This window comes from Dipodomys spectabilis, unplaced genomic scaffold, assembly GCF_019054845.1.
Source record: "Dipodomys spectabilis isolate Male_0828 unplaced genomic scaffold, ASM1905484v1 ptg000174l, whole genome shotgun sequence".
Classification (NCBI taxonomy): Eukaryota; Metazoa; Chordata; class Mammalia; order Rodentia; family Heteromyidae; genus Dipodomys; species Dipodomys spectabilis.
The window spans coordinates 9,021,204-9,035,538 of NW_024870851.1; the positions used below are offsets into that span (position 1 = coordinate 9,021,204).

Here is a 14,335-nt window from a genome sequence, read left to right on the forward strand (position 1 = left end):
ACAATCCTCAGATCTCAGACTCGTGAGTAGCTATGATTAAAGGTGTGAGCCACTGATACCCAGTTGATAGAATAATTTTTAAAAGAACATCATCACTGTCTCATAATGGTAGATCTGAAAAGTATCTTAGTGTGATATAAAGTAATTCTTCCACGATATGTAATCATATGCTAGTAAATAATCTGGATTATTGTAAATCTCTAGATTAAAAAAAATGCCTTAAAAACCCTGAAAGAGCAATACACAAATGTGCATTAGCCACTTCATGCTATCAACTCTTGAAATTTACTTTTTACCAATATTTGTGTGATATCGGGTACTCTAAAAAATATAATTAAGGTTTATACTCCTTAGTAAAAATGTATTAGTCCCTGTTTTTCTCTCATACTCAAAGAAACCAAGAATATATGAGGTCATAGTCAACTTGAAAAAAAGCTATAATGTATTTTTAGCCAATCTCAGGATATCAAATCCATAATTGTAGCTTCTTAGGAGATGGAGATTAGGGATCATGATCTTAAGTAACCCTTGTGGAAAGGGGGATTTTTTTTTGTAAGTCCTGGGCCTGAACTCTGGGCCTGGGCCCTGTCCCTCAGCTCTTCAGCTCAAGGCTAGTGCTCTACCATTTGAGTCACAGTGCCACTTCCGGCTTTTTCTGCTTATGTGGTGCTGAGAAATCAAAGCTAGGGCCTCATGTATGCAAGGCAAGCACTCTACCACTAAGCCACCTTCCCAGCCCCGAAAAGGGGATATTTTTTAAGACTCCATCTTGACCAGTGGCTAGGCAAAGTGGTGCACACCTGTCATCGCAGGTATGGAAGCACCAGAGCTGGGTGCACACACCTGTCATCTCAGTGACACAAGGAAGATTTGAAGTTCACAATCCAGGCTGGCCCAGATAAAATGCAAGACTGTATCTCAAAAAATTATATATGTATATGTATATACATATATGTAGGTATATATGAATGTATATACATGTATATACAAAGATGTATACATATATGCATGCATTATAAAAAGGGCCAGCCTAGTAGATCAAGTGGTAGAGTGACTGCCTAGCAAGTATGAATCCTTCATTTCCAAACTTAGTACTGCCAATATATGCATTCTTGCCATTTGATTGTAACAATATTATACTTGTTTAAAAGGATTATTTCAGGTCAAATACAAATATAAACAAGATAGAAAATTAAAATAATAAAATTAAAGGTATTCATAAAAATTAAGATATGACTGAAAAGTTATATTTCTTTGGAGTTAAAAGTTTTAAATCAGCTTCAGTTTCAAAAGAAAATATCCTATTACTTTTTAACATTTTACTTAACAGTTAAATTCTGTGTCAAACAGGCACCAGTGACTCACATCTGTAATCCTAGCTACTCAGGAGGCTGAGTTCTGAGAATTGAGGAAGCCAGCAGGCAGGAAAGTCCATGACACCCTTATTACCAATAATACAAAAGCGAAAGCTGGAAGTGGGGCTATAGCTCAAGAGGTAGAATGCTAGCCTTGAGCAAAATAAAAGCACAGGGACAGCATCCAGGCCCTAAGTTCAAGCCCCAGGACCAGCAAAACAAACAAAATAAAACAACAAAAACCTTTCTGTGTCAATCATCCTACATTTATAAGAGGTCAGAATATTTAGAAATAAAAATGGTATTTCCCAGCCGGACTCTGGTGGCTCACGCCTGTAATCCTAACTACTCAGGTGGATGAGATCTGAGGATCACGGTTCAAAGGCAGCCCGGGCAGGAAAGTCCATGAGACTCTTATGTCCAATAAACCATTCACAAAACAAAGTGGTGGTGTGGCTCAAGTGGTAGAGCACTAGCCTTGAGCTGAAAAGCTGAGGGACAGCACCCAGGCCCAGAGTTCAAGCCCCATGACCACCAACAACAACAACAAAATAGTACTTCCCTTTATGTAGTTCTATATGTAACTTCTAGATAGTGTTTCTTCTTGCAAAATCAGTTACTAATTCCATGTGTTTCTTTTTCTGCCCTGTTTACTTATTCAATGCAATAAACTTTATTGAAAGACTATTAGTTTCCAAACAATAATAATATAGAAATAATTAGGATTATGACCTTTTTCTAAGAATAATAACACTTTTATAAATAAATGATAGGATTAAGACTATAATCCTGTATATATTTTATAAATATACATACAGGTAACATAGTGAGGAAGTTCTTAATTTGACCAATCTAATGCAAAGCAGGTAAAAGTTCAAGGAACATTTCACAGAACAGACACATCTGGATGTTAAAAGTGACAAGAAAATCACTAGAAACAGGAAACTTTGAGAGAACTAATGCTTACATATAATAATTATTTTCATATTTTAATTTTTAATTTATTTTAGTAGTTGATACAATTTATACATGTTATTACTGTACAATGCCTATGTTGTATCCTAGACATTGGTGAAATGAAAATCAGCTACAATTTACATTTTAATCTATTTTTTATTGTAAATTAAATTTATATTAAATTATAAAAATTCTTAGTAAGTTATGAATTAAATTATATAAAATATGAATATATTATTACATTACAAATTATTAAAAATCAATAAATGACATTAAAATATAAGAGAGAATGCAAGTGAAAATATGCTCCTTTAATTTTGAGATAGAGTCATTTTAAGAAAGAAAAAAATCATTCTACTTTCCCCAATAAAACTTTTGTTTTGTGAGACTATTTCTTCCTTTTGTTAGTAATTAAGAACCTCTCCATGATTCAGTGTACCTAATGCTCTTCATTCTCTAAAAAGATTTTAATTTTGAATTCTGCTCCATGCAAAAAATTCATTTTTATACTACAGTTACATTTAGCACAAACAGTAAAAATGTTAATGCTGAGGATTTCAGCAGTTCTCTACTAAGCTACTTAGAAAAATTACTTAAAAAGCATCAAGAAGTCACTTATTCACATAAGGTTAATGCTTAAAGGAAAACATACTTTACTAAAAACTTTAATAAGCATTTCAGCCATAATCTTTACTATACAATTAAGTGTTCAAAGATGCGATTCTACAGCAATTCAAATTTTCAGAGTAAACATTCAGACAAATATTTTGTTTACTTAGCTAGAACAAATCTCATTTTAAAAAAAACACAAATGATTGAATTTTAAAGTTTCAAAAAAAATCTCATGAAATGATGAATCCAAAGCTTAAGAATAATGTCCTTAATGTAATATCTAATATATGGAAAGAGAGCAGAAAAATGTTTTTGTCTCCAAATGACTTAATGTTCTGAGAATTTCTCAGTGAACTTAAAACTAGGACTTGTTCTTGCTTTCTCATTTTAGTGTGTTTTTTTTAACAATGCAAATGTTTGTTTTGTGACTTTCGTTTTTCACACAGGGTATCATTATTTCCTAGAGGGTTTTATAGATGCACTACTCTGTGGAAACAGTTCTGATGCAGGGTAAGCCAGCAATTGTTTGCGGGGGGGGGGGGGGGGGGGGGCAGCAGGGGGGGCGTGACTGACAAACATGTATGTATACATGCATTTCTCCTCCTCTCTTTCTGTAGAAACTAAATCTTAATAACCAACTAATTTTATTTGAACTAATTTCCCATAACTAAGTTTAGTGATAAAGAGTAAAATTGTTTATAGATTGGATGAGACATCTTCGCGAATGTAGCTTATGCTTGCAATGTTCAATCCTTTAGGTAAGTATAAAATCAAGCTAGTAGTCAACTATGGGTATTTCACAGGTAGGGAAAATGAACCTGAGATGCTAATTACCATGCTAATTACACCTAGTGGCTAGTGTATTTTATTAAGTCAAAAGCTGGAAAATGTATTCATTATCATGCTACTATCTTTTTAAATAGTAAATAATCCAGGCTAGAGCATAACCATAGGATCTGATCAGAATAAAAAGACAACAGGATATCTTGTCATACTTTCTTGTTCCCTGTTTCCAGCCAATGTCCAGAAGGATACATGTGTGTAAAAGCTGGTAGAAACCCTAATTATGGTTACACAAGCTTTGATACCTTCAGTTGGGCATTTTTATCCCTATTTCGACTGATGACTCAGGACTTCTGGGAAAATCTTTACCAACTGGTGAGAATCTGAAGAGATATATAACGCTTTTAAGTAAAAATATACAGGAACATGAAGTGAGTCATGAGATCCAACCCTAGCAAAATATAGGAGAGAGTGAAAACCTTGAAATAGAGATTTGAGTTCTGTCCTATTGATCATAGCATATTACTCTGCTTAGTAAAGCCAAGGAGCACATTTTCCCGTTTCTCTTTGATTCAAATCCTATTTCTTATGCTTTTAAGACACAACTTCTCCTAATCAGAAGGCAAGACCTCCCCTCAGCCTTATTTTCTCCCTCAAGTACTCTCTCTGAGGTAGGAGGTGATGTAAACCAACCAGATGTAGAATAAGTTAGATCTCTTCTTTAACTTCTCTCTTCTTTAACCTCTCTCTTCTTAGAGATCAGGGAAATGTCTAAGTCAAAGGAGAGGCAAGAGTTGGGTTTAAAGAAATCAGTGGTGAAAGAAGTAGGAAGGCTTCTGGGTAATGATCATTGTACAAGACACATAAGCAAGTTGAAAGATGGGGTGAAGCCATCCATTAAATAAATAATATTGACAAGATTCTGACCTTCTTCTTTTCAGACATTACGCGCTGCTGGGAAAACATACATGATATTTTTCGTGCTAGTCATTTTCTTGGGCTCATTCTACCTTATAAATTTGATTCTGGCTGTGGTAGCTATGGCCTATGAGGAGCAGAACCAAGCCACCTTGGAAGAGGCAGAACAAAAAGAGGCAGAATTTCAGCAGATGCTTGAACAGCTTAAAAAGCAGCAAGAAGCGGCACAGGTAAACAGTCAAAGCAGATATTATTTTATTCACAGCACTAACCTTTTGTTCTGTTTTTGTTTTTGGTAAATGTGTGCTTGTCCTAGGACTTGAACTCAGGGCCTAGGCACTGTCCTTGAGATATTTTTGCTTCAGGCTAGCACTTCACCGCTTGAGCCACAGCTCCCCTTCTGATTTTTCTGGTGATTCATTGGAGATAAAAGTCTCATGGACTTTCTTGTCTAGGCAGGCTCTGAACCACAGTCCTCAGATCTCAGCCTCATGAGTAGCTGGTATTACAGGTATGAGCTACCAGTGTCTGGCAGTTGTTTCAAATTAAAAAAAATATTAGAGAGACATGATTGATTAAAAATATATGTGAGGAAGTTTGAAGTAGGAAGGATGCAATAGGAATTTCTATATTTTGATCCTGTATTTAATTTCAGTTAGTTTAATTATGCCATTTAATTACTTGAAGACATTTTCAATATTAACCATAATACAACCTCCCCATCACCTTATTATTTTCAGAATGAAAGAGAAAGTGACTTTTGAGGTTTGCTGATTTAGAAAAGTTTACTGAATGAGTACATTGGCATAACAAGAAAACTGAAGAAAACAGTCTTTTATTAGAAAAAAATAGTTATTACATAAAAATCTGTTCATCTGTTTGTTGAAAGTCTTCTCTTTACTTTCACCAAAATATATTATCTTTGAATATACTTCCTTAATTGCCTTTATAAGAAAGTAATCAAGTAATATAATAGTCTATGAGTCAGAAGTATCCAATAGGCATATGAACATCATTAACCTTTTGTACATCAGGTAATACAACAGGAATTACTTGTCTTTATAGTGAATGTCAGTGCTCATACATAATTATAGTCTGTCTGACTTATCACTCTCATCTTTCCTCAGTCTTCTGTGTGACATACAAACTCACTGACTTTACTAATAAAGTATCTTCCAATATATGAATTTACATGCAAGAGTCTGGTTTGAAGGTACTGTGCAAACAATGGCATGTTATCATATGCCAAATTGCCAGGCACCAAGGGCTCACTCCAATAATCCTGTCTATTCAAGAGGCTGAGATCTGAGGAGCATAATTCAAAGCCAGCCAGAGCAAAAGTGTCCATGAAAATCTTATCTCCAATTATGCAGCTTAAAGCTAGGCAGTAGATAATGATTCAAGTAGTAGCACACTAGCCATGAACAAGTAAACCATGCAAGAGTATGAGACCCTGAATTCAAGCCCTGGTACCAACACACACACACACACACATACACACACACACACACACACACACACACACACACACACACCTGTGTTATCTTCGTACCAATAAAATAATATGTGATCAGCCAGCCACACGGCCAGCAAAAACCAGTGCTGCATTGAAAATGATGGGGGCGGTTTTTGGAGAAATGAGTATCTTGTCTTGTTTAGCAGAAATCTAATAACTTTAGCATTTCCTTTCGTATAGAGTATCATGGGACTGCGGGAAGAGATTGTTATAGGCATCCATAAAATTGGGTGATAATATTTGAAGGATAGTGAACAAACTAGTTGCAATAACTGAAAAAAAGGACTTCAATTCCTCCTCTTTTTCAATAGGACTTCAAATGACTCATAAGTTTTTTACTTATGCCCTAATTTATATTTCAAAGAAAGGAAAAAAATGATAATTAACTGCCAATTTTCAGAATAAGTCCTACAGAATAACATGACATATTCTTTTTATTGATATCCAGCGGCTCCTTCTAGATAGTTGGCCCATCAAGTATAACACAGATGTCATAGTTCCCAGGGAGAAATTGGATTGCTCTGAAAACCTTCATTAGTAAAAAGAAAAGGTTCCCATACATTTGCAGAGCATCTTCTATGTGAGATCAGTTTAAGTCAGTTAAAAATACATCTCGGAGGGGCTGGGAAGGTGGCTCAGTGGTAGAGCACTTGCCTTGCATGCCTGAGGCCCTGGGTTCGGTTCCTCAGCACCACATAAGCAAAAAGAAAAAAGCCAGAAGTGGCGCTGTGGCTCAAGTGGTAGAGCGCTAGCCTTGAGCTGAAGAGCTGAGGGACAGCACCCAGGCCCAGAGTTCAGACCCCACTACTGGACCCCCCAAAAAAATACATCTTGGAATTTCCATGAATATACTTGAACAAATTAAAGAAATATAACAACTTCTCTGTGCCATGCTAAAACTATTCTCCCCTCATGTAGCAGGCAGCAGCTGCAACTGCCTCCGAACATTCCAGAGAGCCCAGTGCAGCAGGAAGGCTCTCAGATAGCTCCTCAGAAGCCTCCAAGTTGAGTTCTAAGAGTGCTAAGGAAAGGAGAAATCGGAGGAAGAAAAGAAAACAGAAAGAGCAGTCTGGCGGGGAAGAGAAGGATGAGGATGAATTCCATAAATCGGAATCTGAGGACAGCATCAGGAGGAAAGGGTTTCGCTTCTCCATTGAAGGAAACCGACTGACGTATGAAAAGAGATACTCTTCCCCACACCAGGTAAGCATGGATGAGTCTGATAATGCATGGAAAAAATGAGAATACTAGACATGGGAAAAGTTAAAATGGACTTAGAGATATTCATCAATTGAATTGCTTGCTATTTTTTTTTTTTTTAATTTTATTTGAGAACATACTGTACAGAGGGGTTACAATTACATGGGCAGGATAATGCATACATTTCTTACCAAGCATTGCAGCCTCCTCCTTTGTTTACCCTTCACCTCCCTTCCCAGCCTCCCCCCTCCCTCCCACCCAATCATACCCCCCCACCCTCCCCCCACCGACATTGTAAAGCTGGTTTTGACATGACATTTTGTACTTCTCATTGTTGCAACAGGTCCACCTGAATCCTTAAACGACTTGTTTGTCCCCATCTCCTCCACATGTTATACTGACATCAAATATAGTGAAAGCGGGGGTTACACTGTGGAGGAGGGACATACAAAGCAACAAAGAGATAATCTTATAAATGCGTTAGAAACACTTGCATGAAAGAAACAAAAACATTAAAATACATATTTGAGGTTTCGTTTTCCTAACATCACATTATCTGACTTTTTCCGCTTGACTCATACCTATACTAGATATTGCAAATAAGGGAAACCATGGGACCTATGTTTCTTTGGGCCTGGCTTACTTCACTTAATATAATTTTTTCCAAGCCTTTCCATTTCCTAACAAATGGGGAAATGTCATTCTTTCTGATGGAGGCATAGAATTCCATTGTGTATATATACCACATCTTCTTGATCCATTCATCTACTGAGGGGCATCTGGGTTGGTTCCATGTCTTAGCTATGGTAAATAATGCTGCAATAAACATAGTTGTGCTGGTATTGCTTGCTATTTTTATGATAATCAAACCAGTAGGGTTGACTTCAAGCCTGTAGCAAAATGTGTAATAAAATATATAAAAACTTTTATTCCAAATATGTAAGTTTGCTACTTGATGAATCTAAATATCAATGAGTTAAAAGTCAGGAGACCTGAAATTGCATTCTGATACTGCTGTCTGGTCATTGTCTGTATCTAATGATTTATAACCTTTCTGATCCTCAGCTCTTTTAGCAAAAACAATTTAAAAATATAGACCTGGGACTAACTAATCAATAATGTCCTTTTGGTTAGCTGAATGTTATTTTCTCTAACTTTATAAAACAACATACATGCACACAAAAGTATTAGTCATGATGCATTTGGGGGGGGGGGCAGGGGTGCCAGTCATGGTGCCTGAACTCTGGGCTTGGGTGCTGTCCCTCAGCTCTTCAGCTCAAGGCTAGCGCTCTACCACTGAGCCACCTTCCCAACCCCAATCATGATGCATTTCATTAAATAGCATATCATTTTGCATTTCAGATATTTGAACTTCCAGTTTCGAAAGTACTAATGTGTGGGAGGTAGGAGGGGGAAGGGTTAGTGGGACAATAACAAGGAAGGGAAGGGTAGCAATGATCAAGAAAAAACACGTTGCCTCACTCATGTAACTGTAACCCTGTACAGCATCCTTACAATAAAAAATTTTAAAAACCTGAAAAAGTACTAATAATCTTTTTAAATAATTGCTTTTAAAAAGTGGATTAAAATTGCTGGTGAAAAGTGTTGGAATTCCATGACAAGAAAAAGTAATGAAAATAAATATGGATGTGTTGCCATAAAAGTTCACTGACCATTGACATGTCTGTAGCAAGATACGTAATAAGGATGTTTCTATTTCAATTTGATCCATGGCGGTTCAGATTTTTTTTTTAATATTTTAAGTTGCACTCTACCTCCCCATTCTTTAATACCAGAAGGTAGAAATCTCACTTTGCAAAATGAATGCTCCTAAGTTTAGAATACTAATCAAAAGAAATGTGTCATATTTTGCTAAAGAACGTTGAAATATCCTTGAACGTGTGAAATGCAGGCACATCTCCAAGGGTTATGTCAATCCAATTTAGTCTTTCGTTTATTTATTTCACACTTTCAGTCTCTGCTGAGTATCCGTGGCTCCCTATTTTCTCCAAGGCGAAACAGCAGGACGAGCCTTTTCAGCTTTAGAGGGAGAGCAAAGGACGTGGGATCTGAGAATGATTTTGCTGATGATGAGCACAGTACTTTTGAAGATAATGAGAGCCGGAGAGATTCCTTGTTTGTGCCCCGACGACACGGAGAGCGACGCAACAGTAACCTAAGTCAGACCAGCAGATCTTCCCGGATGCTGGCCGCGTTCCCTGCAAACGGGAAGATGCACAGCACGGTGGATTGCAATGGCGTGGTTTCCTTGGTTGGTGGACCTTCAGTTCCTACATCGCCTGTTGGACAGCTTCTGCCAGAGGTGATAATAGATAAGCCAGCTACTGATGACAATGTAAGGAAGTTTTCAATAGTTCAGGCATGGCTGGCCCATGATTGCTGCAACCAGCCAGTATTTCTACAGAATGGAGCTCTTGAGAATGATTTCTGGTTGGTCAGGCTGTGAATGCACCTGCATCTTGTGATACCCTTAAGAAACTAACAAACTAAATCGAAAAGCCTTCCGCACTCTCCTGCACAAACCTGAATGCACTTACTTCTTGAACATGCTAAGGATTAATTAGATCTGATGAATACTACCTCCAGCTGGAGGATTTGTTATATTACCCACACTGCATTTAGATATCAGGACACTTTCTAAGGGCCTGATGTGGAAGCAAAGAAGTGATCTTCCTTAAGTGTACAGGGTATATAATAAATCTCTCCATCAGATTCTCCAATACACCTGTGCTTCAGTTCAGATTTTTTTAAACACCGCATAAACAGATAGCTTTGTTATTACCTTACAACTTCTAGCACTCCTATTTGTCTTACTAAAAAATGCTGATATAGGTCTTTCCAAAACTAAAGAGACACAAAATAACAATATAAACAGATCAAATATTTGTCTATGTACAAAGGTGTGTCATGTGAAAATTCCCCCCCAGAGGGGGAATTTCTAAACAAATACTGCCTCTTCTACACTGATCACTCCCATGGAAATATATCAGCATCATGAGGCATGATGGAAGTCAGAATTAGATGACTTATTGCTTTGTTGCCCTGGATGAACCTGTGGTCCATGCAGCATGTGTGTGCTTCTTTAATATACAGTCTTACTTATCAATGACCATCCATGTCCTTCCTATATCCACAAAAGGAGATGACAGGTAAATGTGTTGTCATCATTGGTATTTCCTTAAAAATATGTTCACTGCTATAAAAAAATAATACCTTCACTACTTATATGGCCTTTTTAGCCTGTTGGATTTTACTCTTCACTAGAAATAAAGATAATTCAAAGAGCTAATGTCATAATTCTATCACATTTCATAATATTATGAAATCAGAAGTTTAAAATATGCCTTTTTGCTGTCTGACTGAATGGTTTCCTGTTTGGGCATTCCAGGTTAATGATACAATAAGTCAGCAACATCTGCCATCACCAATTAAATACAGAGGTGCACGATGCATGTGTTTCATGAAATTCATTAATTCAGTTGGCTGCTGAGCATATTAATCAAGTTCATCATTTACTGAGTTATTGTTTTCTGTACAGGGAACAACTACTGAAACTGAAATGAGAAAGCGAAGGTCAAGTTCTTTCCATGTGTCCATGGACTTTCTAGAAGATCCTTCCCAGAGGCAAAGAGCAATGAGTATAGCCAGCATCCTCACAAACACAGTCGAAGGTTTGTAACAAATCCCATTTCCATTCCAGTCATCTGGCGAAAGTTGAATTATCTTATTTGAAACTAATATTTCCATTTACTGTATTCTCAGTAAGAAAAATAACAAATTATATTATTATATGTGTTCATACATTCTAAAAGCTTTAAAAGTTTAAGCTTAATAATACTTAACTCTACAATTGCCTGAATTGTAGAGGGCAATCCTGAAAATGACGAATAAGGTATTCCTATTAGTTCAATTGAATTCTATCTCTTATCCTCATTCTAAATGCCCCCAAGAACTAAAACATTTTCAGGAAATTAAAAAAAATATTAAATGACTCTTGGATCTCATCGACTCCCATGAAAACTTTAAAGCCTGAAGTTGAAAGTGTAGCCTATCACTGAGGTATTATAACAGAGTGCCTAAAAACACATTCCTATGCAGACTTCATTTTAATGACTAGACGTTTACTCAGAGGCCAAGTGTTAAGTCACATGTCAACATATGAAAATAAAACAGTTTCTGTGCTATCTGTACTCTGTGGTTATCTGATAAAATATCTTCAGGAATCTAGAGTAAATTCTATATCTGTTTTGGATTTTTTTTTTTCTGGTCCTGGAGGTTGAACTCAGAGCCAGGTTGCTGCCCTTGAGATTCTTTTGTTCAAGGCTAGAACTCTGCCACTGAGCCACAGCCCCACTTCTGGCTTTTTTTGAGTATTTTGTTGGAGATAGGAGTCTCACAGACTTTCTTGCCAGGGATGGCTTTGAACTGCAATTCTTATATCTCAGCCTCTTGAGTAGCTAGGATTATAGGCTTCTTGTTTGTTTTATTGTTATTATCTTTGTAGTTGTACAAGTAGTTGTCATTTAACAATTTCTGAACACAATAAGTATTGATCAATGTCTCCTTTTTCAACATTCTCACCCATCCTTCCCCTACCCACCTCTTGCCTTCACTTTTCTTACTTATAGACTATGTATTCAATTCTTCACTGCATTCTCCTTTTCTTTTCTTCTTCAACTACCCCATATGAACAAGGTTGACTTTGTAGCAAACAGAAATGTGCCAACTACTGAAAATAATTGATCTAATGGGTCTGAAGCAAATATATGAGTATAAATTGATCTTTTAATACCAATTAAAATATTGTTCTACTTTTTCCAACTAGAACTTGAAGAATCTAGGCAGAAATGTCCACCCTGTTGGTATAAATTTTCCAATATATTCTTAATCTGGGACTGTTCTCCATATTGGTTAAAAGTGAAGCATATCGTCAACCTGGTTGTGATGGATCCATTTGTAGACCTGGCCATCACCATCTGCATTGTTTTAAATACACTCTTCATGGCCATGGAGCACTACCCAATGACGGAACATTTCAATAATGTGCTTGCAGTAGGAAACTTGGTAAGCATATTGGAAGGTAAATGTGTTAGTCTTCAAATTTTCTGCTTGAGAAACTGCTCAACAGTCTATAGTTCTTTTCAACCACCCTTCCTACCTCCTGATCCCCTCTGTCTATACTTTATGTTTAATCAAAATAGTGGCTGCTAATGCTCATTCAAAATCATAAAGAATATTGCAATAGCGAGCCAGTAGACAACGATGCTACTATTTAAAATGGACAGAAGTAAAATTTATAACTTTACCAAGAACCATATCTTAAGCCATATGTTTGTAAATAATAGTATCACAAAGTCCCCAGTCATAGAAAGCCAAAATAGAATTGTAATTCTTTTCATCTTTCTTAGTTAATGTCACTGCAAAAAATAATTCCTCCACTTAAAAATGTATTTGGCCTTTCACTTCCAGGACCTGTGCAATCTGCCCCTGTCTAAAACTCCATACTCTCTACCCCAAAACTGTATATTCTCTATCCGACTCATGAAATATTGGGGATTTGCAGTACATTTCATACATGAGTCTCAAGTTTATTTTTGATGAAGGCTACTTATTTTCTTTATGTGTTTCAAAACATAAATTATTGAAGTGTTTGAAAGTTAACTTAGAAGTATTAACTTTTATTTGCTGAGTTATATGGAGTATGGGATTCACTTTCTATAGTATTAGATTTAAGATACAACATTTTTGCTGATAAAAATTTAAATCATTCAATACATTATTTACAATTTCAAAATTCTGTTAGTAATACTATGAGAGTGGATACATTTTTCCATGTATATAACTAATAATGATAGTAATGCATATATAGTAACAGATAAGGATACATAACTGTTTATAGGTAATATTCTGTAAGAATGTTATATGAAAACTGGCAAGAAAGGCAATTTGATGCAATGAAAAGAGCACTATCAAATATAAAATATTTGCACTCAAATTCTGGTTTTGTCATTTCCTACTAGTTTGATATTGGGTGAACCGTTTCACTCATGACGTTGCCTTCCTCATCTGTAAAGAAAAATTGTAATATTTACAACCCTGAGTTAATAGGATTCTGTGCAGATAATGAATTGATGCAAATTAATATACAATATCAGCACATATAGCTCTGCAAATGTAAGTTAATAATAGCTATTATTGTAAAGACAACATAAGGATTTTAATATAAGAACACATTTTATATTATGTCCTTTGTCGTTATGTCCTTTGTCATCTGATGGAATGAGTCATCTTTTTGGGTCATAGGTCTTTACCGGGATCTTCACAGCAGAAATGTTCCTGAAAATTATTGCCATGGATCCTTACTATTATTTCCAAGAAGGCTGGAACATCTTTGATGGTTTCATTGTGACGCTTAGCCTGGTAGAACTTGGCCTTGCCAATGTGGAAGGATTATCAGTTCTCCGTTCTTTCCGATTGGTAAAAATGAAACAAAAAAACAACAGTTGAAAAAATTTCTAATGCAAAGAATTTTACCACATAAACTCTTAAATTTTTAAGTTTTTTGTAACTTTGCATTGTCAAAAGTGTTCCTGTGGAGTTAGGAGATACATTCCCACTTAGTGATTAAAACCTTTATTCCTAAGAGCATAATAACATAAACTGTCATATATACTCAATTACTATTTGACAACTGTTTTTTAAATATTATTTTAAAAATATCTTTTAATAGTTGTACAAAGGGGTTTCAATGCTACACATCTTGAAAAATTATTGTTTCTAGTGAATACTGCAGTTAATATTTCCAGATTTAAGAAATAAATGTGTGTATATAAAATCAGTATCAAGGCTTGTGTTTGTTCAGCAAGTTTACTTAGTTGGCTCACTACCACTTGAGCCATGCCACTAGCCTAGCTTTTCCCAGCTATTTTTGAGTTGAAGTCTTTCCTGGAGACTTTCTTGCTCAGGCTGGGTT

General features: G+C 36.0%; 1 protein-coding gene across 7 annotated transcripts in view; it reads left to right on the top strand.

Annotated features, from left to right (window-relative positions):
- The window catches only part of LOC122120121 (sodium channel protein type 1 subunit alpha), a 76,007-nt gene that overhangs the window by 19,703 nt on the left and 41,969 nt on the right, over nt 1-14,335 (top strand). The window contains exons 7-15 of one of the 7 annotated variants that reach the window (XM_042694204.1): nt 3,371-3,434; nt 3,941-4,082; nt 4,649-4,855; nt 7,063-7,344; nt 9,317-9,512; nt 10,648-10,652; nt 10,901-11,033; nt 12,188-12,426; nt 13,666-13,839. In XM_042694204.1, the coding sequence (XP_042550138.1) occupies nt 3,371-3,434; nt 3,941-4,082; nt 4,649-4,855; nt 7,063-7,344; nt 9,317-9,512; nt 10,648-10,652; nt 10,901-11,033; nt 12,188-12,426; nt 13,666-13,839 (1,442 nt within the window). Of the gene's footprint in view, nt 1-3,370; nt 3,435-3,940; nt 4,083-4,648; nt 4,856-7,059; nt 7,345-9,316; nt 9,698-10,647; nt 10,653-10,897; nt 11,034-12,187; nt 12,427-13,665; nt 13,840-14,335 lie in introns of all 7 variants that reach the window. The other 6 variants (XM_042694198.1, XM_042694199.1, XM_042694201.1 and 3 more) reach the window with 6 other exon arrangements.